At 38.1% G+C, this 25,556-nt stretch overlaps 1 protein-coding gene across 4 annotated transcripts in view; it reads right to left on the bottom strand.

Annotated features, from left to right (window-relative positions):
* Nucleotides 1-25,556, bottom strand: part of LOC109046170 (protein ELFN1-like) — a 93,494-nt gene that overhangs the window by 434 nt on the left and 67,504 nt on the right. For 2 of the 4 annotated variants that reach the window (XM_042721051.1, XM_042721056.1), the window contains exons 3-4: nt 23,315-23,467; nt 1-4,158 (exon numbers count right to left, since the gene is read on the bottom strand). The exon at nt 1-4,158 is cut by the window's left edge and continues 434 nt beyond it. In XM_042721051.1, coding sequence (XP_042576985.1) covers nt 1,360-3,753 — 2,394 coding nt within the window. In that variant the 5' untranslated portion in view covers nt 3,754-4,158; nt 23,315-23,467 and the 3' untranslated portion in view covers nt 1-1,359. The remainder of the gene's footprint in view (nt 4,159-23,314; nt 23,468-25,556) is intronic. The other 2 variants (XM_042721048.1, XM_042721064.1) reach the window with 1 other exon arrangement.

Below are 25,556 nucleotides of genomic sequence, written 5' to 3'. Positions count from 1 at the left end.
TTCTCTAAAAAGCTGATGTTTCACCTTTCAGATCAGCAGTGATCGTCACAGGGTCCGTGCAGTGGCATTCAACATTTACAAAAGCATTTTTACCCGCCAAACAGTAGAAAAGCCTAAAACAATATCCTTAGGTTTATAAACTTTTTTTTTTTTTTTCTGATTGATTAAATATTGTTGACAGATATGCCAAATGCATGAAACTGAAAAGAAGTATGAATATCAAAACTCAGCATACAGCATGAAAAATGGAAATTATGTAGTTGTAAAAAACAACAACAACAACAAAGAAACTGCAGCTGAAAAGGCTGCTTTATGTATGTGATACATTCATCCATAGGGCTGTTGGCTCGAGATTGGTGGAAACATCTGCAGAAAAATGTGTGATGAGCTGCCACCCAAGCACTTTGGTTCACGATCAGATAACCCCTCACTACTATTAGGCATTGTAAGGTCAAAGCAGAAGTGCATGTTTTGTGGAGCGCTTTACTGGTAAACATATCAGACATAACTACTAAATGTGTATCAAAATGCTCTACTTTTCCATTTTGTTCCACTTTGATACTGCAATCATGTATACAGATGTTTCATCTACACCATCCCAACCAAACGGATTCACTTTGTGGTTATGATACACAAATGTAGCATTATATCAGCCTTATAGCAGTGTAATATTGTGCGGTCCGATAAGTGGTATGGATTAAAAAGAAAATTGGCAAAGCAGGGTAGCGTAAACTGTGGCCTAAAGGAAAATATGCCATTTCATTGACCAGTGCAATGTTTATCCATCAGAACGGTAAACATTAATTTAAGGACAGATAATATCACAGGAGCTAACTCCAAAATCCATGGTCTAAACCTGAATCATACACATTATAGATTTTTTTCTCCATTTTTAACAGCAAACGTTGCAAATAAAGAAACAGTATCTGTACATAGTTCATTTGTGTTTAGAACAAACTCAAATATTGGGAGAAAAACGGTCCATAAATTACAGTGGTCCTGCAGAAGAAATACTAAGGTTTCAGAAGTTGTCTGTCACTGTTGGATTCTTTTAAGTCTCACAGTACACAACAGCAAATCCACTGTCACAGGACTTGGCCATGCGGTAATCAAATACTAAAAATCCATTTCAACATACATATATATATATATATATTATATTTGCAATATATTCTCCTCTTGTTGCTTTAAGTAACATCTTTTAATTTTGGTACACAAACCTTTTTCCCTAAGTTGAAATTCACTGTAGTGTAATATTTATCCATTAGAATGTGATTTCACTAGATTAAGGATTCCTTCTGGTCCTGTTCATTGTGGTCCTTCAAAAATGAAAAAGACACAGGCAAACACTTGAGTAGATTAAGATTTTTGTTGGGCTGACACTCCCTTCCAGTAATCTAGAATGTCATGCAGGTCTTCATCCTTAGCAAACTGCACTTTTTTCCTCAGAGCGTGACCTGCTGCCATGTACTCCTCATTGTTGTGTCGCTTGCGATGGAGTTTAAAGCGCTCCCAGATGCTGTGCGATGGTTTGCAGTAGTACTCGGGACTAGACGAGTAACTGAGATTGTGGTATTGGGGAGAGAGCTGTGAGTAAGCCAAGTCTCTGGCACGAGGCCGCGTCAGGGGCTCCAAAATGGAGGTTTTCCGACTATCCGGTTCTTCCAACTCTACAATTTGGTGGGCATCGGGGTAGGAATGCCGATGCTCACTATACTGACGGATCTTCTCCGCCTCTGCTCTTAGTATCGCAGCTGTGGGTGTGATAGTCAGAATAGTTTCCCCTGTGGGTGAAGTTTTCTCTATGTACTTCGACTCTGACTTGTAGGGCCCCTCTGAGCGGTAAGGCCTTGGACTCCGCATTGGACCACCAGTGGCTGTACTCGGACGTTTCGGAGAAGCATCTGATGCATGATGTCTTTGTAAAGAGTGGTGGTAACTGTCCTTGTAGACAGGTGACAGGAACCCAGACTTGTTCTGAGGCTGCTCTGAGATCAGTACCAATTGAGGTTCAGCTGTTGACACAGCACCAGATTTCACCCCTTGGAAGGAGGTGGACTCTGATTTCAGAGCATCTATACAATTGGTAATAATCTGGTTGACCTTGTCTACTTCCTTTGCAATTGTCGAGATCTCAGCAACTGAGCCTTGGCTGTTGCCAGGCATAGACATTTCACATTCCCTTCGATCTGGGTGCTCCCCTGTTCTCACTTCTATGTAATTCCCTTTGGCCATTTTCGGAGTGTCGCTGATGTCTTGCAGTTTGTATTGCTCCATTTCACTGCCGGAAGGTAGATAGGGCATGCGGGTTATGCTCTCCCCAGCCATCATTTGCTTTTGAGACATCCTGGATATTGTCCCGCCCTCTAGCTCACCGCCATATTTAAGCTCAATTATGTTCTTCTTTAAGCTTCCTGCCTTTTTGTGCTTTTCATCTTGTTGTCTCTTTTTTCGCAAGCAATAGTAAACTACCCCTAAAACAATTACCATACCGAAAAGACATCCTAAGATAGTCATTATGTAGTGAGTAGCTTTTGCATTACTAGCTGCTTGCTCTTTTCCATTCCTATGCCCTGTGGATAATGTCAAACAAGTATGATTGAAACGCAATGAGTTTCTTATGGAAGCCACACAGTAGGTGTAATCGGTGTGGGGTTTCAGGTTTTTCAGTTCAATGTCCTCCTTCTGCCTCTTCAGATTCTGTATAACAGTGAAGAAGCTGTTATTGTACAGGACAAGGATGTACATCTTCTTGTAGGGGTAAGGGATCTGAACAGTGATTTCTGCGTTCGTGTGAGACACTTGCTTGAGTTTCATGATTGGTTTCACATCTAAGTCTATGTATGTGGGACTGATGCTGATTTCCTCTGGCTCAGTTCCCGAGGGACAGTCTTCCAGCCCACAAGGTGTAGAGTCTGGAGGGTAAGTGGTGGTCTCAGTAGGCACAAGGATATACGGAGTTGCGTAGCCCTCCGTGCACACAGTGGACAGCATATGCAGAGCATTCCGGTATGTGGGATTGTTCGGATTCTGACTTAGGAGACTGTAGCCCGAGACTCCTGCAGGAGAATCGCACACCATCCGTTCACTTGTCCTGTTGGGAAAGACAGAGAGCCACTTAACGAACCCCAAGAGCTCACAGGAGCAATTGAAAGGGTTGGTGTAGAGTTCACAGGTGGTCAGCTTTGTCAGGCTGGTGAAGGTGGACCCATCAAGCACCTGAATGCGGTTCATGGAAAGGTCAATGTTTTCTATGTTTGGGCACTCCCAGAAGGCATTGGGTGTCACAGTCTCAATCAGGTTGGCCTGGAGGTAGAGGTACTGCAGCTTTCCCAAACCCCTGAGAATCCCTTCGGTTAAGTTACGCAACTTATTGAAACCCAACTGGAGAACCTGCAAGTTGAACTGGGCTGAAAAAGCCCCATCCTCAATGTAATTAATCTCATTCTTGGTCAGATTCAGGTATGTGAGGTTGGTAAAGCGGCTAAGGGCAAAGTAGTGGATGCTCTTGATCTTGTTCTCATTCAATCGAAGGTCCACTATAGTGCTGTTGATATGCTGAGGGATGGCCTCATAGGGTGGCTGGTTTTGGCTGCAAATGGCCAGCCATACAAAGCCCTTTTCACCTTCTATGAGCCAGCAATCCCCCCTCACTCCACTTATGTGAGTCAGATAGATTATGGCCAAAGACCAGAAGAAGGCACTCTTCACCATGCCTCCATTACTAGCTTCTGATGCCCTCCTGGAAGCCATGAGCGATGCCAGTTGGTAGCAGCTTGGGGTACCACTTGAGTTTGAACTAGGCTGGATGGAGCCTCACAGTATTTAAACAGGGTAATAAACCCTTTCCCTTTAGCCAAGGGATAAAAATAACCAGTCTCTGGTCCAGAGAATTATTTCAAATGAGTTGGGTGGTTCTGCACTGATATGCCAGCCCCTTATTAAACCTGCTGACCATAGCTTATGCATTTACAGGTTAAGTCTCCAAAGGAGAAGTTTTCATGCCAGTGGAGTGCTAGAGCTGGGTCTTAGTGTTTCACCAATTCAAAATGGCCGGTGCTTATTTCCCCAGGGTAGAGCATTGTTGATGGCTTTCATCCTCTTGTCTTTTCTTCTCTTTCACCATTTTAGTATCATTTATCGGCCCAGAGGTACACCCTGAATAAGAAAAGAGAAAAAGGAAGCATTGACTGACGCTCACAAAGTTTTTAAATTAGAAAAGCAATATTCGAAATACAGTTCAACTTGCCACTGCAGTAATGACGTTTCATATCATATAAGAGGCCTGTTATGTATGTGTGCAAGCTCAAAGGAATAATTAATCAATTTCATTGTATTTATTTTCCTGACATCTTACTCATATGTCTGTGGACCTGTGGAAGGTAAAATAAAAACTTTGTTATCTGACCATCAATTTATTTCACACACAATTTCACTTCCCTTCTGTTCCTGTGACATATTGCTATTATCAGAAACCATTGGCCAATTTCCTCCTGACAGATAAAAGAAAGCAAAAGTGTCCCTGTTCTTCCTCCATTAACTCTGAGACCATCAAAATGAGCAAAACCAATACTTGGGGGATAAAACAGATAAATTACACTTAGTCCTTTAAAATGTTCATGTGAAAACAACCAATGGTTCTTGAGACCAGTTTATCCAAATCAAATGCATCCATATTGCAGAGTTTGGATGAATTGCATCTAATCTTATATACTTGATTTATAGGATATACTCAATTTGGAGAAAAAAAACAACAAAAAAAACACCTGATCAATTACTAAACACAAAACAATTTCATCATAAATTCTAGTACGGGTGAGATAAATTCAATATTTCACAAGTTGTTTTGCTTCCAAAGTCTTATGCAAGCTATTTCTTGATACTCATTTATATTGAAATGAAATACTCAGCTATGAAGCAGAAGGTAATCAAATGGGAATAGTATTTATTTGAAAGACACTGCCCTCACAGACAGAAGGTACATTTCCTGGGATGGTAGATACAAGAGGGAGCTTCAGTTCACAGTCATCCCAGGCAGGCTTTGAAACCACATTGAGACAGCTCTAAGCAATGTTGGCTGTATCACAAATCATTTTGTGAGTTAAGAGAGGATGGGAACTGGTTTGAAAGCAAAGGCATTTCTTTCCACTGCACTCCTTCTAACCATGGACATAAAGGCAATTGCTGTGTGTGTTTTATGTGTGTGCATGTGTGTTTGTATTTTGCAATAACCTGAGTGCCATGAATTATTCTTATTTCGCTTTACTACTACAGTAAAGGAACAATATATTGTCTAGTAACTAAAGACCGCTTCGTCCTCTATTGGTATCACCGCAATGTCAAGTAATAGTAGTAAAGAACGTTACCTACATTATCCATCTAATATGAATAAAACTATGCTATATTACATCCATAGACTGTGTTAGAAAAGAACACAACAATGGCAGCACAAAATGAAAGTCATTCATTATTGCACCGTGTCTCCTTGAAGCTGGTGAAAGCTCCTAAAAGCCTCTTCGCTAGATGGAGGAATTATGAGTAAAGACTTGCACAATATTGAATTCTTTACAGAGATTTCCACTGCACTAAAAACTCATTCTAATTACCCTGTCTGATTGACCCACTTTAAGCCGTAACTTCAGCAGCTACTTGCCCTGTGAAAGCCACAATGTCTGGCAGAGAGGGAGCACACTGATTTTACACAAGCAAATTATGCAAGGAGGGCTTTCACTGAAGAGGAAAGAAGCATTTGTCAAGTGCATAGATGGACATGGTTCATAAAGCTCTCTATGGAAGACAGTGGATCAAAGATGGGATTTTACTGGGCTTTGCCTGGGTTTCTCCCAAGTGATGCATTGGTTTGTCTATGTGTAAGATCACACTAAAGTGTACAGCACAAATTACATCTCATACATCTTATTAAATCTTTTTTAATCATTGTCACTCAAATGAATTTTAAGGATTTAAAGGAATCCAAAAGTCTGAGTAAACAATTTAAACAATTTAAAATCCCATTTAGACCTGTAAATAAATAGTTTAAGGAAACAAAAAATAATGTTAACAGAAAGAAGAATAAATATTTCAATGTCAGTAATCAGCACTGTAACACTGACCATGTGACTGTACTGATTGTCAGATTTTCTTCTTATTTATTATATTAATATTTATTCCACTGAAGCTCAGGATGCTCTTTGGATCATCTCAATTCATGTTGGAAAACATGATGATTAGATTTTACACACATTTGTGGAGTTCATGCAGCTTTGATTGCTGATGTCTTGAAAGCAAAATAATGTGATGCCAAATCAGAAAGTATAACTTGTTTTTTGTTTTTGTTAGATTTTCACTGAAATTGTTATTCTGATAAAATTAATATGTAATTCATAATATGTAATTATTAGTGTGTTTTTTTTTTTTTTTTTTTTTTGCTTATTTATAGAAAGCAAAATAAAAGCATTTTCATTCATGGTCTCAGTTTTTTATAGCACTCTGAATCAGAGTGATTTAGAGTATATTTTTTTTCTTTTATCAGTACTTTACTTCACTATTTATTTTCTGACAACTTTTTACTTTCACTCCTTACATTTTTTACACAAATATCTGTACTTTCTACTTATAACATTTTCAAACCAGGCTCATTACATTAGTTCGTTGCGCACCTTTTTCAACCGATTGTAATACAGAAAACACAACCCCCCAATGGTCTATTATTTCCTGGCTATCACAACCATAGACGTAGGCTAGTCTATGAAGTTACCACAGAGAAGGCAGAAGGGAGCAAAGAGAATGGCTAACGTTATGGATGAGACTGATAAATTATAGACATTCCCAGGGCTGTACAGTGCGACACATCATGTTTGCTATGAAAAAAAAAAAACGGTCTAAGCGATGAATAAATTTACCACAGTAGCACACGTGCGATACAATTTTGCAATGTGTGTGAGCCTGTTTACAAACCTTTTGTCAAACAAAAAGATAATTTCATGACATGTATTTAGTCCAAATTCACTTAATAACATCAGATACATGTATGAAATAACATCCTTTTGTAATCTGGCATGATGGTTTCATATCAGAAAATGGTGCAGAAATCATAATATTCTGTTCAGTGATAGAAGTCAATTAACACTGCATTGCAAATATACTTTATTCTTATAAAAATACCAGAGATGGCCTGAAGAACACAGATAAACCAAATATTGTCACAATGGTATGTTTATTGTATTGATAATTCATCAGGTAAAACATCTCTATCTGCATTTTTTAATTCAAAGAACACAAAATATACATTTTATATAAGTGCAAGAATTAAAAATTATGAATACAATACAAGAATGAATAGAAGAAAAGAAGAAATAAAAAGCTCGCAGGGGAAAAAAAGTCATATAAAAATCGAAATAAAGGTGAAGTGAAGTACAAAAATAACAAATAAAATTTTAAATGCAATTTAATTGAAAATAAAATTTACAGTATGTCACTTCAATCTTGCCATTTTTAAAGCAGCATAATAAAGGACAAGAGGCAGAATCACGCTACAATCTAGGAGGTGGCCTAGGTGATGGCAAATTGATTAATTTATTTATTTATTTTGTCAGCTTAGTCTTTTCTCTGCTTGTGTTCTACATGGTGGTTGTTCAGCCTGGATACATTCATTAGCTAACAAAATTTGAATAGTGAGTTATTTTGTTTTAATGTATTAATATGATGTGCGGTCCAGTTACCAACATGACACTAAAACAGGTAGTAGTAATGGCTACTTTTGACTTAAGTACATGTCAGAGCCCATATTTTTTACTTTAACTTGAGTAAAATGTGTAGTCAGTACTTCAACTTTTACCAGTCTTTTTAAACATCAGTATCGTACTTCTGCTTAAGTGAAGGATGTGTGTACTTTTGCTATCTCTGCTCTGAATCTATGACAAACACAACATAAATAATATTTTCCCATATCTTGTTGTTTTTGTTCACAGGAGTTGATAATATCATCACAGCAGCTAGTGATTGACATGCAAGAGTTGGACAAGGAAACAATCAATGTGGTTATTTATAGAAATATGTGTGTACACATGACAAGTATACCCGCATTTCCTCCTTTGAGACTTCAAGCTTGCAAGATTCTCTGTGTCTGGCACTGAATAATTACATTCATGACAAACTATGAAACATTCAAGTGAATTTTTGTTTGTTTTTTGTTTTTTTTTTGTTTTTTTATAAATATTGCTAGTTTCATCAGACTGAGAAAGACACTTGTCATAATCTGCATGTGCAAATAAAAATGTGGGGGGAAAAATGCAAAAATGTAACATTCAAACTTTAATTTACTTGTACATAAACTCCATAATAATATTTTTTATACCATTGTAGCAATTTAAATGCAGATCTTGTCAGTCAAATGAAAAATCCATTTGCTGTGGACTACTTTTCAACGACATGCAAATACAACAAATAATACATTGACTTCTAAAACCAATGTTTGTTTAATTAACAGTTTACTTGTCTGCCACAAAAAGTGCAGTGTCTTAAATTATGTTAATTTATGGGCACTTCTCAGCAAATATTGACATAGGCGGCTAATTAATCAGCAAGCATATGATGCAAGTAATTTCATTCCATTTTCTTTTGTTTTATTTTATTGGTAGTCAGCCCTAATTTTTATTTATGCCTGTGGACCGAAGCCAACATAATCGTATCCCATTTCTTTTAACTGATACTTCCCTGCCACTAAACTGCCACACTGCAATCAATTTAGGATCCTCATTTGGGTAAAATTCAAACAATTCTAGAACATGCTAGTGAAGAAATTTTCCCATGCAACCCAATTACAAAGAGAATTGTGAATATATTTTCCTGGTGTTCACATTCTTAGGTGTGTGAAAGGCAACCGGGCCACTGTAATATAGTATATTAAAAGTAAGTAGGGTGGTGTACTTGGAATTTAAAAAAAGACAAAAAAACATAAGCCTTTCTCTAGAGAGCTCCTATTATTTCAGCACTTCTCTGAGGTAAAAAAAAAAAACAAAAAAAAAAAAAAAAACATAAAATATTTGTTCACGAGTACCATGCCCCTGCCTCGCCTGCTCACGGCCCATATATTTCTATGGCGACTGATAGGACAGTGACAGGACAGGCAGGTGACAGGATGATAGACAGCTTCATCATGGCACACTGCTCTCTGGATGGTTTAATCCTCTGCCCGAGCCACTCAATGGTTTCAGCTGGCCTGTGCAAACAGATATCCTGCTGTCCAGAATGGCAGCTGCTGACACGAGAGCCCTCTGTGTCACGGGCAGGTGCAGAGCAGGAAACTCAGCAGGTGGATATATTCTATGGTGAATGGAGAGCAGAATGACAGCTCAAGGTAATGTAGGCTACAGCACCGATCAATCAGATCCATCAATGACACTTAAAGGTCAGAGGTCATCTTCTTAGTCAGATGACCTTTCTCTGTTTTGTTTGCCTTTTTTTCAGACCTGTGCGCTGGTGTCTATGTTAATATGATTGAAATCAGACATTTAAAAGATTAGCCCAGGGACAAGCCAGCTGTGCACTGACTAACTTTTAGCATAGGATATATGGTTCCCTTTCAGTTAGTCACATTCAATGTTACATCGACACTGACATTAGGCGTCTCACTTGGGAGATCCAATAACCTCTCAGTAGTAAAAACAGGCCAATGAATATTGGCGAGGGGAATTTGCATGCCCAGCCACTCCCCCATAAACACGGGTATAGAAGAGGGTGGCATGCATCCACTCATTCAGATATTTGCTTCAGAGTCAAGTGGTTGCCCATGTTTGAGCTGTCACTCTCCTCTAAAAGAGTAGAAGAGAAGCGAAAACTCTCTTGCTGCTGCTTCTATGCTCTCACTGCAAAAGCATAACCATGGCGATGCTGCAATCATGACTCTCCTTCTTTGTGAAGGCTTGAATCCCCTCTGCCACTACTCAGCCTCGCACTGGCTAGCACTCTGGGAGATCAGAGGATTATAGCTCAAGCTTTCTGCCGGGTCAGTCCCCACAGACCCCCCTTTCCTCTTGCGCGTCACGTACCGTTGAGCTGATCCATCTCATGACCTATCTTGTGTGTTATTCAGGGCACCTGAGGAGGATCCGATTTCGATCTTTTCATATGTAGGTTGTGCCAGTGTTCTGAAGGATGAAGGCTTAGCTCAGCGTCACCCCTTTGGGCTGATTCCTCAGTCGATGCCTTTCTTCCGGGAAGTGCAGGGGAGGTAATAAAGTTTTGAAAGGCACCTTTTTACTGCCCAAAGTTGCTTCCCAGCCTCCTCCACCCTCACTACTCTTGACTACGACTTACTTGTTATTAGTCACCCTTGACTACGACTTACTTGTTATTAGTCACGCCGCCTCCACCCTTCATACGATGACCATCCTGCAAATATATCAGGCCAAACCACTGTAGTGCACAGGGTAGTTCTGAGCCAGGGTTGATGCAGGAACTGCGCACAGTGACCGCGCAGTGATCGATCTGAAGGACACGTACTTTCACATCTCGATATTGCCTCGATGCAGACCCTTTTTGGGCCAGCTGACTCTCACGTTATCATGAGACCATGGCCTTGATAAGTGCCCGAAGTTCCCACCACTCCTTTCCAGGACCAGGTGGTGAACTTGCAAGTGCTGCCTTTTTGAGGAGGAAGATCCAGTCCTTGCACTGCTGTGTCATTTTCGCATTAACATGCACCACACATAGAGCTTTAGAAGTTCTGACCAGCTCTTTGTGTGCTTCGGAGGACAGTGGAAGGGGAAGACTGTCTCCAAAGAGGGGTTGGTCCACTGGTGTACCAAACACAAGGTGAGCCAAGCCCCCAAGGAGTGAGGGGTCACTCCACTCAGAAGGTCGCCTCCTCATTGGTGCTGGAACATGGTACCTCTCTAGCAGACATCTGTAGAGCCACAGGATCCTACAGCACCCTTCAGCTGTCAGGCTCAGCGGAGGAGCCTGACGCTAGGCTCAGTACTTGTGTTTGCTTGCCCCTTCGGTCAGCCCCTGTACTGAGCTTGGTGCCCCACATGTAGTGATTCCCTTTTGGTAATCCCCTGTGTGTATTCTTTCATGGTAAGGTTTCCCTGTTGGTAAACCTGTGTCTTCCCTTGAGATAATTATTTCGGTTTAGTCTCTGCTTTGGTAGCAGTTCCTCCCCTTTTAAGGCAGGACCAACCTAGTGGTAAGAGAGTTTGACTCCTAACCCTAAGGTTGTGGGTTTGAGTCTCGGGCCGGCAATACCACGACTGAGGTGCCCTTGAGCAAGGCACCGAACCCCCAACTGCTCCCCAGGCGCCGCACTGCTCCGGGTATGTGTTCACAGTGTGAGTGTTCACTGCTGTGTGTGTGCACTGTGGATGGGTTAAATGCAGAGCACGAATTCTGATTATGGGTCACCATACTTGGCTGCATGTCACGTCACTTTCACTTTCATATGTACTACTGCACTGCTGGTCAGTCCATATGGGTACTATCCACATGTTACCTTCCATAGTGGTTTCCATTGCATCCTTCTCCACACAGACTTAGACATGCTTCCCCAGTGAAATGCAACTGGTCATGGCTGGAACTGAGATAGCTGAAGCACTCTTTCATTACTCTGGGTAAAGAAACAGCAGCTACGACCCTCCTTGCTGTGAGTACTGTCTTTTTAGTCCCGTTTCGGCCTGAAAGACTATTTGGCTCAAAATGGGGCACTGGATAGATGTGACCTGGGATGCCAGTTACTTGGTACGCGAGAGCTTGCCTACATCTGCAACACCAACCCTTGTAACACAGTTCAGTGGTTGAGGCATTTTCCATAGGGACGAAGGAGGGAACAGAGACATGACATCCCTCCTGCTACAACTTTGAACTACACCGCTGAACAGCTGGGACATGGTCTCAGATTCTCAGCACATACCTGAATGAGTTGATACATGCAGCCCTCTTATATACCTGGGTGTACGGGGGAGTGGCTGGGCATTCAAATTCCACTTGCCAATGTTCATTGGCCTGTTTTTTACTACTCAGCGGTGATTGGGATTCCCCAATCAGACCCCTAACGTCAGTGTTGATGTAACATCTCCATTCCCTCCTTCAGGGAATGAGGGTTACATACGTAACTGAGATGTTCTGTATTTAAAAAAAAAAAAAAAAAAAACATTTCACAAGGATTGTCTTTTTATTACTCAATGAACCTATGTACTTAGTTTCCCTTTTGCAACATCACACACTAGGGGTGTTTGTTTAGACAAACAGTAAAAATATGTTTAATTTGGTGTGTCAGACTCAAATCTGTCTAGATTTTTGTAGTGTGAAGAGCACAAAAATGTAAAAAAAAAAAAAAAAAAAAAAAAAATTAAGAAAAATTCTCCACATGAATTTTACAAACCTGATTTAAACCATTTTTTATTTTCTATCTATATAATAAATTAGGTAAGATTCCGTACTGTTTTTCGTCATTCAGATGACGTTAAGCAAGTCTAACGTCATAGAAAGTGTGTGATATTGTCATTTTCATTCACATACTCTTTACTGATTTGACAGTTACTGTATACTGAGTAGTAGTGAATATTAAATGAGTCAACAAATGTTTGCCTATGGCACTTATACAACTATTCACATATTTGGGGGTTTCTGAAAAAAATACTTTTATGCTCACCAAGGCATTAATTTGATGAAAAATACAATGAAATAGCAATATTGTGGCATAGAATTACAATTAAAAACATTTGTTTTCTAAAAAATATTTGTTTTCTATTTGAATATATTTTAAATATATTTCTTTATTTTTCTATTTTAATACGTTTAGTTTCTGTTTTGTTTTTTGTTTTTCCTCCAGTCTTCAAATGTCCTTCAGAAACCATTGCTTATTAATTGCTCAAGAAACATTTATTATTATTAGTCAGTTTAATACATTTTGTGGAAATGGTGATACTTTTTTTCTTCAGGATTTTTATTTATTTTTTATTTTTTATTTTTTTAAGTTCAAAAGAACAAAGTTTATTTGAAATATAAATATTTTTTAACTTTAAAAAAGTATTTACGGCACTTTTGATCTATTTAATTTATTTTGATTTATTTAGATTTTGCTGAATAAAAATGCTAATTCCTCTAAAATAATTATGTAATATCTTATTGACTTTTGAAATGTAGTGTAAATTACTTAAATCATTTAGAGTCTTCACAAACAGACTTCAATTCATGCCAACCAAACTGAAACTAATGAAGTGGCACCCAGAGGCTTATAGAAACTATAAGTGAGTGTGTATTTTTTCATTGCCAGTGACAACGCAAGTAGCAAATGTGGTGATATCCTCACTTGTTTCTCATCCATGTAATCTCAGTTGTGTGGACACTTTCCACTCACATATTCTCTGTCAATGTTGAGCTTGTATAAACAGAAATTTATTTGGTACAGTATGTTGAGTAATTTACACAAAGTAAACAATGACCCGCCGACTAGTAAAAAGTCATAAATGCCCTAAAGCAAAGTTTTGATCTGAGAATTTGAGGTTCATAAAATTATGACTCATAAAAATGAGTCATAAAAGTCATAAAACTGCATTGCCTACAAACAAAAGTGTTTGAATAAATCCATTTTTGATCCATTTCTTGACATCAGGACAGAGTCACAGAGTAGCCAGTGTTAACAATTGTTTTGTCTGAATCCTGAGGGAGGGATTATATGGAATTGTAATTCAGTGTCGGTTGCGTTTGTGTTTGGAATTAACAGTGGTTTACCAACAATGCACATTTATATCCTAAACTCAAACATTATGCCAAGCATTACTGCCTCCCTTCCCGCAAATTTGAGCCCTCTCATCATTCTATTCTTCATGTTCATCCACACATATTAATGACTCTCGCTCTGCATATGCCATTAGTGGCTGCTGGCAGGCAGGGTTACGGAAATTCACTTTGTTTTAAGGGGTGCCTGAGGAAGAGCACAAACATCCATGTGTTGAGAGCGGCTTGGCATGAGCTATTGGATGGATGCAAAATTGGTTGGACTGAAAAACCTGTCTGGTTGTGGCCAGAGCCTCTCACGTCAGTAATGGTGCTATGCAGTGACATGATCATAGTTTGGGTAGGAACATCATTTGATATGGATCCTGAATCTCTCTGAACAGATGCTTCCCATACAAACAGAAAGAATGAGGCAACTGTGGTATAGGGACTGGAATTCACTTACGGTCCTAAAGGGATAGTTCACCCAAAAATGATAACATGGAGCACAAAGATTTTTTTTTTTTTTTTCAAATAATTCTTACACAAATCATCACACTGTATTCTCACATATGACTTAAACAAATGTGATTTGAATAAATAATGAGATTCAAGAGCTGTAGCCTACAAAGCTTTTGCTTAAATTTCTAATTTTCTTAAAGGGGTGGTTGATAGTGATTTCACTTTTTTAACGTTAGTGTGTATTATTGCTGTTTGAGCATAAACAATATCTGCAAAGTTATAATGCTGAAAGTTCAATGGAAATGGAGATATCTTTTAAAATTCTGGCAGTTTAATGCCAACAAAAAGGGCTCGTAGGGACTACAACAAGTTACTTCCCGAGTTTGTGACATCACAAACCCTGGAATTTACATAAACCTCCCCCCCAGGAACACATGCAACAAAGGGGGCGGGGCCATGCAGCGCTGCTTTAGAGAAGGGGAAGAGTTGTTGCCATGCCGCCAAAACTAGGGGTGCATGAAAACATCTGATTATATATGAATCGCTATTCTGTCCTCTAACAATTCTAATGGATTCACAAGTTTCAAAATCAATGTTCCAAAGCAGCGGTTCTTAATACTTTTCTTTGCATCCCCCTGCTCTGCATCTCTCTCTTTCTCTCATTCAGATCATCAGCTCTTCAGCTCGAATAAACTGTGTTCCAATTACACACTTTATGTGTTTTGACAGACAGATATTTTTCACATAGCTATAAGAAGCGTTAAACATGGACTCGTGTGCGGTTGCCGTACTGTATTAAAGCTTTAACTAGGATATATTAAAATTAATGTATATTAAAACCTAACATAAGCAGTAGCATTTACAAATAACAGCGTATCCAAAAGAATGAGACAACAATAAAACAAAAAACGTACCATTAAGAGCTGTTCTTTGCAATCCTCTTCACTAATATTCTCTGGATCTCAGTTGGGCTCAAATTGATAAGCAATATAGACGACATCATTGTTTACAATACAACTGGAGCACATGTCGCTAAGGTGAGGGGCGGGACATTTAGACGCACACTAGGTGCGAATCTAGCGAATCACAACACACTGTACCAGCTAACCAATCTCAGCCCATCGACTATCTCTGAGGGAAGGGCTTCATAAAAACAGGAAATGATCAGAGCGTTCATAGGAGAAGGGACAGAGCAGTGTAGAATAAAGGTAAATTATGTGAAAAAGAATGCTTTTTTACAAAAAATAAATAAATAATAATAAAAAATAAAAAAAACGAAGCATTAACACGTTAGCCTGCACCCCATAAACACAATCAAGCCTAGGAAAAAAAATCAGTCAACCACCCCTTTAATTACATTTGTCATACAAAGCTATTGTATGATTCCAAAATGTGAAAAAATCGTGCACAAGACATTTGGGTAATAAAAATATAGAAATGCTAAATAACAGTGCTCACACATGGGTAACTTTAGATTAGGGAATAATATTCACTATTAAATAGTTGGTTTTTAGCATGCATATTAGTAGCATATAGGCTGTTTATTAGTACTTATAAAGCATATATTAATGCCTTATTCATGACCATAGATCACTTAACCCTACCCCATACCTAAACATAACTACTATAACAACTACCCTACTATCAATAAGCAGTAAAATTGGTGTTTTCTGAGGGAATAGTGTTAGTTTGTTAATAGTGAATGTGTTCCTAATCTAAACATATACAAATATAAACACTATTCTCCTTTCATTGGAAAAATCACACCATACAGGTTTAGAACAGCATGAGCGACCTTTACTAAACGTATTTAAAGACTGACAAACTTCTGCTATTTCTTACACTTTTCAAGTATTCAAGTATATTTAAGTATTCATTATTAGCTGTTTCAATAATAAGCTACGGAATTCATAATTCTTTTGAAGAAATATTGCTTATGAAACGCATCAAACTAAAGTAAACCCAATGGGAAAATCTATCACTTAAAAGGTTTTTGACTACATAGGTGAATCTGAATTCCTGCAATTTCCAAAATCACAATGTCAAAATCACAATCACCAAAACCATCTAATGAACATGTGCTGATCTTTAGAGTGTGTGTCAAGAATACGTTTACTAAAATATCTGGATTTCTGCATTGATTACTCATAAAATGTGGTCTGACCTTAATTTAATTTAATTACATACAAACACTATCTGCCTAAACAAATACCATAAACAAGTCTTCATTAATGATTTCATAGCCTTTTTCATCTTTGTGCATTATGTTTTTAAGGTCTTGTGAAAGCCTTTGGAATGGAGGCATGGTTTACACTAACAAACCTTCCTTGAGAAGAACAGATTTGTCAATAACCAGGATTTGTGTAACTTTATTTAAAGGGCAGGGCACCTGTGCAACCTACACTTCGGATCTTATCTCACTAATTGACTATAATTTGCTTTTGGAGAAGCACAGAGGTTCACTTTTTTTTTTTTTGGCAGCCTGTCTTGTCAATGGTCACTCAAACTCAAACTCAAACTCTTTGTATGTTATTAATTTAGTCAGATTGTTTCTCCATAATTGTACGTTTGATGAAGATCCCTAATTTTACGGAGAGAAACAGCCACATTTTATGAGTATCAATGCAACAATCTAGAAAATTTTAAAGGGTTCACAAATATATTCTTGCTCTTCTAAGTCAGAATATATATATATATATATATATATATATATTACCATTGCCATTTTCCAACTGTAATTTGTGATATCTACAAAAAAAAAAAAAAAATAGACCAGAGGAGGGCTCACTCAGGAATACTGGGATGATCTAAAAGCAATGAAACTCCTCCACGGTTTAGTCTCCAACTGAGCATGAAAAGAGAACAGAGGCAAATTATAGAGGCACTTTCCTCTATCCTTTACAAAAACTTTACCTACCAAACTCAAATGTCCATGAAATGAATATGAGAAATCCATCAGGGCAAAATGTGAAATGGGATGACTGATGGCTTTAATGGGCAAAAAAATCCTGCAACCCATTGTCCCAAGTCTATGACATTTAAAGCAACAAAATGGCAAAGGCCAAGAGTGTGTATAACCTCAGCCAGCAGGATACGGAGGCTAGACCCGCTTTAGGTAAAGTTCTGGGTAAACCAATAGAGACTGGGCTCATTAATATAACATAGACATGCTGTTTGTCCAGCCTGACTCACTCCAGTTAGACTGATTTTACCACAAAGTGCAGCATACATTACAGATGAGCTGCATAAATCATTAGAGCAAACATTGATTATGTTCACAATGGACACAGATAAAAAAAAAAAAAAAAAAAAATTTTCTGCATAAGCCATCATTTGCATTCACAATTGTTTCTCATGTTTTTGCTTGCATTTGGCTCCGAACTCCTTAAAAAACATACAGAATCTCTTGCAAATATTAATATAGAAGCTTCCATTAACAACTTAGGGCATGTGTTGTTGAGGAAGACTATACTCCACACTTAAATGAGCTACATAAATAAATGGTAATAGTGTCTGCAGGGACACTTCCTAGCTCCACTTTCTCCTCTGTCCATTCCTCATTAATAGCCTGAGTCTCCATGGTCCAGCGGAGGCCATGTGTGCTGTAGGCCAGAACAGTCTGGGTCTTCAAGCCAGACAGAGCCTCCTCTGGGAGTGCACAGCTGCTCCCTGGTCTGGGTGACATTTTGCTTTGGCGAGCATGCAGAGCAGTGATGGCTTATTCTGTTGTTCTCGGTGCACAACCTAATGAGGCGGCTATAGATAAACTAAAAGTTTTTCACCACACATTAAGCACTTGTGAAATGTTCTTTGTAATAACCATTTAAAAGCAAAATTGAATTAGTAAATGACAAATTAGTTTTCTTAAATATTTCAGTTGTTTCTAGTAAGTAATGTTTATTTCTATAGCACCTTTCAAGAGCAGGTGTCACAAAGTGCTTTACATATAAAAAAAAGATTAAAAATAGACATGACAATTAAAAGAAGAGATTGGACAAAAGCAAGTTTAAACAGGACAATTAAAAGAGCAGATTAGACAAAAGCAAGTTTAAACAAATAAGATTTTAGCTGCTTTTTAAAAATGTCCACAGAGTCCACAGATCTCAGTTTCAGAGGAAGAGCATTCCACAGCTTGGGAGCAACTGCTTCAAAGGTACAGTCTCCTTTTGTCCTCAATCTAGAACGTTGAACAACTAGCAGAATCTGATTTTAGTATCTCAGATTCCTATTGGAGTTATAGGGTTGCAGCATCTCTTTTATACACACAGGGGCTTGACCATGCAATGCTCTAAACACCATCACAAGAATTTTAAAATGAATTCTAAATTTGACAGGGAGCCAGTGTAAAAAAAAAAAAAATTGGGGTTATGTGAGATCTCTTTGGTGACTTGGTTAAAAGCTTAGCAGCAGCATTTTGAACCACCTGTAAGCGTTTCAGGGATGAATTATTGAGAAAAGTAAAAAGAGAGTTACAGTAATCAAGGCGGGAGGAAATAAATGCATGTATTATCATTTCCATCTCCGCTGTGGACACAACTGGCCTCAATTTTGCGTGTTTCTCAACCGATAAATATAATTATGAACCAAATAATTCACATGTTGATCAAGACTGAAGGCTTGTCCCATATGAACACCTAAATTATGAAGGATACATTTAACAGAATTTGATAAAGGACCAAGACTTTCCATCACTTTTGGGAGAACACCAGCTGGAGCTGAGATAAGTACTTCTGTTTTTTTCAGGATTTAACTGTAAGCAATTATTTGCCATCCGGGCTTTAATAGTTTATACAATTTAAAAGAGTAGACAGTTTAGCAATTTGATGAGGTTTAAAATAAATATATAGTTGAATATCATCTGCATAGCAATGATAAAGAATGCCTTCAAAATTACTTATCAGTTTCTCCAGAGGTTGCAAACAAAGCAAAAAGCAATGGGGCCAAAACGGAACCCTGGGGAACACCAAAGGACACAGGTGCTGTTGATGAGGTATAATTTTGAACTTTTACTGAGAAAGACCTGTCTGATAAGCATGACAAGAACCAATTCAAGGCTGTTCCAGAGATACCAACCTGCTGTCTAAGCCTCTCAACTAATATACAGTGATCACCTGTATTAAAAGTAGCAGTAAGATCCAATAAAACCAGTACAGAGCATTCTCCTGCATCACCTTGCATTAACAAATTATTTAAAACTCTAAGAAGAGCAGTTTCAGTTGAGTGCATACAACGAAAGCCATATTGGAATTTATCAAACACATTATAACCATCTAAAACAGCTGAGAGTTTATTTACAACAACTTTTTCCAGGACCTTAGCCATAAACTAATAGACTGCAAAGAAATTAAAGGGAGGGACTTTTGAGTAACTCTTCTTTCTTCTGCAAAAGACCACAGGAATCTTGCGTGTGTCTCCTCTAGAGCTTCAGTAGATATCTTAATGTCACACACTGTCAAAAGTCTGCAATCAAGTCATAGGATTCAATTTGAACTCAAATATTTCTCATTACATTCTTCCTAAACCAAATGATCTGAGCCAAATTTTATATTGTGTGGTAAATTTACATTTTCAAATGTTTGGGGTTGGAAGATTTTTTTATTAAATTTTTTAATCAGTTTGTGAAATAAGTTTCTTCCGCTTACCAAGGCTGCTTTTATTTGATCAAAAATACACTTGTACTAGTAAATACTTTTAAATATATATTTCTCATTTCATAGATGATTATGGGTAAATAAGAGCTCTAGAGTGACTGATAAAACATTTCTGAACTCTGATTTTTAACATCATGGAGCCTATTATAAATTCTATAACCCTGGTCACATACACTGTAAATTTATTCTTAGATCAAGTAAATAATGCTGAAAAACAATTGCCCTAGAAGAAATTCATGACAAATATTTCAGTTCATATTGACTTGACTGCAGACTGAGCAGTTAGTAAACAATTTAAGCTCTATATTTACTGTACGCCCACAACAATAATTATTTCGTTTACATAATGGAAGAAAGAAATATCAGAGGAAAGGTTTACAAAACAACTGAGAACTCATTTGGGTCTCCTTAGCTGTGAAAAAGCAACTTCTGAGCAATGATATTACCCTCTGAACTGGACTGTTTGCCAGAACATGCTCTTTGGCTCTAAAATACTAATAACTGCCTGTTAAAATATCATGAGAACATCTATAAATCTTCTGGAACTGCATCATAAACTGAATTCTACACATATAATAACTATTCAGAGCAGTGCTGGAGAATCCCATGTGAGTAGTGATTGCTGCTGCTGGAAATCCTGTTAGACTGAACGGAGCCGCTATTCTACTGTGCTCTTCTATAGAGCCTCGAGGGTTCAACAGTCTGTGATGAGAACATCACTCTTAGCAAAGTGCAGGTGGTTGGACCTTCATGCCTCACAGAGGACGCAGATACACTGACTACTGTAACTATCTCACCACCCAGGACCCATCAGCAGAACTGTCAGACTAAATCACAGCAGCGGTGGGAAACGTTCACAATTTAAAAGGGGTCATGAAATGTCAACATGTTCTTGATATTTACCCATATAAGAGGTTATGCTACAATAAAACATAGTGGAAGTTTCATACCTTAAAGCTTACTCCCCAGTTTAAAATATGAATTTTGGGTTTCTAACCTCCCCGTTTGTGATGTCATATGCAGTGCAATGTAGTTTGCCAATCACAGAAGTGGGCATTTGCTTGTGTTTCTGAAAGAGGTAATGCACTTTGAAATTAAGTGCTTGTGATGAGAGTCAAAATGAGGATGGAACATGATTAAGTTTGCTTTTTGTTTGATGCAAAAAAAACTTAGTTTATCCCAGAAACATATTGTATAAAGTTCTGAAAATGCATTTTACTTTCTTTCTAAATACAAATCCAAATCACAGTTCTATATCCTTTGTGCTACTGCAGATTCATTAATTCTTAATTGCTTTTTGAAGTCTGCACAACCTAAACCACAGATCCTTCCCATTGTTGCCCCCTCTGCCTCTTTTATATCTCTCCCTGCCCCTCCAATTACCCAAGTACCTCCTTTCTTCCTTGTAATTTCCCTCTAATTTTCAGACCCATCCTCCTCTCCATTCGTCTTCCTTCAGCGGCATTCTGAAGGTGTTTAAACCGCTCTGAGACCGTCCTGCTATGATGTTCTCCGGCTGATTATTTGAAGTCATTTCAAATTCATATGTGTATTACAGGAAAACATAAAAGAATTGCACAGAAGGGGTTCAGAGGTGCTGAAACAATTCAGTTGTAATGAAGCCAGCTCTCGTGGGAGAGGAGGACATTTGGCACATCGAACCGTCAAATTACTTTTGAGTGAGAGAGAATTATGAGGAGGTAGGAGTCGTGCTTCATTTGTATCAGATGGTATTAGGGTTGTACGTTAATTACCGGAGAAGAACTGGCTGGAAATGAGTGTCAATGGTCCTGCCCCAGCCAGACCTCTTCGTGTGAAGGGAGCTGGACTTTTTTCTTAAGACTGCTGAGACGCAATTTCATGTCCGGCTTTCAGGTTTGCCACAAACAGCTCAGTCAAGAGCACAAACTGCTTGGGGCTGCGCACACTAATTATCTTTATCTAATGTTACCTTGCTGATAAGTGAGCGTCATTGTGCCGATTCAGGGTACTTCGGATTCATTTGTTTTTGGGACAAAGTCTATTATTTCCTCATGCCCATTGGCGTCACCTACAAATTTAAACTGAAGGTGAAACAGATGACTCTCTCCATATGCTACACTTAAATCGTGTAGCAAAGGGAAGTCGTGGCCTAATGGTTAGAGAGTTTGACTCTGAGTCTCAGGCCAGCAATACCACAACTGAGGTGCCCTTGAGCAAGGCACCAAACCCCCAACTGCTCCCTGGGCGCCGCAGCGTAAATGGCTGCCCACTGCTCCGGGTGTGTATTCATTGTGTGTGTGTGTTCACTGCTGTGTGTGTGCACTTTGGATGGGTTAAATGCAGAGCACGAATTCGGAGTATGGGTCACCATACTTGGCTGTATGTCATGTCACTTTAAATGTGACCTAAGGATTTCTGCCAATTTCAGTTTCTTTCACAGGAATTGAATATTTAGATATGCTGTATGTATGCAGTGACTTTCTGGCAGCACATTAATGCTAAAGTACCTCAAGGACAGATCACTAGATATTGTGTATTTGATGAGTTTTAAAATAAGCATGTTATGTTAAGTTTTTTTTTTTTTTAATTATTATTATTATTATTATTATTTAAATATGACCTTTTTAAGCTACTGCCGCTATAATTACATTTTACACCAAATGAGTCTATATTATGCTTCTGGATTGGAAACATAAACAAAAATCTATATTTTTAGATCCATCAGATATAGAAGCTATAGTCGTGATGTCAAAACTTGTAAAAATACTTTGCCATGGGTTTTTTTTTTATGATTTTTATGAGTAAAACAAGGTCAGAAGTGAATATAAATTGAGAATACTTGGATGTTTTGCTCTACAACGTAAACTACATACAGACATACTGAAAACACGAATAAAACATTTGTTTGTAATAGTGAGTGTGTGCAGTTTACATGGTACAACATTAAAGGTGAAGTGTGTTATTTTGTTTTCATACCATACTTTTTCCTAATTCACTTAGAATGCTAAGACAACTATAAGTAAATCAAAGAGTGAAAAAAACTGTGGCACTATCAAGACACTGCTCTGTTTATGCAAACACCACGATCAGCCCAGCAACAACATCTGCTCAACCAATGGCACGAATTTGGGGCGAGTCCATCAATTTGACCATCCAATAGCACAAGTTTGCCTGATTGAAAACATTCATTATTTTTGTAATGACGATGCTAATGGTGCAGAAATTATATGCTTTGACTTTAAGCAACACAAGAAGGTACAATAATCATTTATGTTCAGGATTCATCCAACACAAGTGCTCATAAACCCTAAAATGCTTGAATGCAGCTGAGAGAACAAAACATTCAATGTCCCATATTTCCATCCCAACAGGTAATTAAACTTAAGGATATGACAATAATCAGGTTGTAAAGCTCCTGTTTCTCCATAGAAATGGTGTCAATCTATGGCTTGACTAATTTGATTCAGAACATGAAATGTGTGTGATGAACGGAGGAATGAGACCTGCAGGTTTTAATGCAATTTTCCAGACCATCAACTTGTTCACTCGGTGCTGTGGCCTTTGCGTGGAGCAGCTGCAGGCAGGAGGATAGGAGCTGACTCCTTTTCCACTGCTGACTCAGGATATAGAAGCCTTAAGCACATCATCAGCCAGCTCTGGTCGAGAAAACGGAGATAGAAAGAAGATGAGACACAGTTTGATGGGTTAATGTGGCCCTGTGCACCATCCGGTGGCTCTTTCATTTTTGTCATCCAACGAACAAGGGCTGGGCCATCGGAAAACACATGATAAAGCAGTGCACAGAAAATTGGACAGTTTAAAGGGACAGTTCACCCAAAATTGAAAACTGTCATCATTTGTTCACCCTCAAGTCGTTCCAAGCCCATATGAATTTCTTCTGTGAAAAAAAAAAAAAAGAAAAAGAGAAGAACAACATCATACAGATTTAAAACAACATGAGGGTGAGTAAATGATTACATAATTTATTGTATGGGTGAAATATTCCTTTAAATATCCTGCTTTCTTTTGACCATTTCAAACAAAATCTGGTCTCAGAAAGACATTGTGGGTGATACGCCATACTTTTCTCTGCCCTACTTTTCCATTATTGTTATATGTATATTATTTCTTTGTCTCTTTGCATTTGTATTGGTTTCTAATGTCATAACCAGTTTAAAAAAGATGAATGTACTCTAATCTAAATTATGATATGTGGTGGCTGCCAAACCATTGGACATGCAGTAAATAGGGGCAGTGCACTGTAAAGCATTCATTGGAGTGGAACCTCTTACAGCATAGAAATACTGGACACAATCACCTTAAATATGGCCCAAAAAGCCTGAGACTGAATAACCTGCATAAGGAATTCTTCTTATGTAAACATGACACAGCAGAACACAAAACAAGGGCATTGTGCTGCTGCCATGGAAACCTCTTACAAAGCCTCATTATTACCAAATGAACTCATAATGGGTTCTGGACATAACATCTGGTTATTTGGAGCCGAGCATATTGCTAGCATGCTCTTCGCCCCCACAGAGATTAACCTCGAATCACCATCACGACAACTAACAGCATCAAACAGACATTGTGTTCATGAAAAAACCTGAGAAAATGTCATCACAGGCTGGATGACTATAGAACTGTAGTATACAAATGGCAGTTTGGAATTGTTGTTGGGTGGGAATGAAACACTTTGACAGGAAAAATAAACAGACTTTTGAGAATAAATAAAAGAAAACAATAGCTTTTTTTCTAAAAACTAGTTAGCTGACCCAATGGTTACTAAAGTTACAAAAGATGGCTTCTGCTTTTTAATATCATGGAACATCAAAATGGATTGATTTGGAATGCCCTTCAAAGGCAGCATCATGTCAATTAAATGGGAGACTTGACTTGGAATTGATTTCGGAACAGGCAACATGTATGTATTTAGGTAACACACTGAGGTAAAATTCTTCTACATTATTAATGCTTTTCAGTATTGAATGAATTCTAAGTATATTTATAATTGGTATTTACTTGTTTGTTCCATCTATTTATTTGTTTGTCACTGAGCATATTGCAGTGCATTCTGGGATTGTATTGTATGGAAAATATAGATGCAAATCTGCCCTAGAATCCAGCTTAAACGAGTTATCTCACGAAGTTTTGGAATTCAACAAATGTTTTATTTTCTTAGGCCAGATACGCAATTAACAGAATGTTCCAGACCAAAGGAAAGCATTTAGAAAGGGCTGACAGTCACTAAATCTGATTGAATTAGTACAGATCATTTCTTTTCTGCATTCTGTGTTCTTGTACTCTTGTGAAAAAGAATCCAACACATCCAACCCTATTAAAAATTATTTCCCTGTGACATCCAATTCAATGAAAAATGTTCTTTGTCCACATTATTCAGGGAGTACTTCTGTTAGAAAAATGCATCCCATACAACATAGAATATATATATCAAATTTTAAATGAAGTTGTCTTGATCCTCTGCAGAGGTATTCCTGTACGAGGTTTGTAAGTGAGCTGGGGGATGTTGTACAACCTCACAACCCTCTCCCCATCTGTCATGTCAATGCTAAATAGAGATGACCATTTCAGAGCTATGACTTGAAGAGTTGAGGACACATTAACATAAGAGCCCACAGGTAAACTAATTCATGACTTTTTATTTGTCATGCTCACCATTTTTTCCCCATGAAAACATCCAATCCTCAGATACAGTACATGAGCCATTTTTGGCAGCCTGGCTTC

Source organism: Cyprinus carpio, chromosome A3 (genome assembly GCF_018340385.1).
Source record: "Cyprinus carpio isolate SPL01 chromosome A3, ASM1834038v1, whole genome shotgun sequence".
Taxonomy (NCBI): Eukaryota; Metazoa; Chordata; class Actinopteri; order Cypriniformes; family Cyprinidae; genus Cyprinus; species Cyprinus carpio.
The sequence above is the reverse complement of the archived record's forward strand: the minus strand, read 5'-3'. Positions and strand labels throughout refer to the sequence as shown.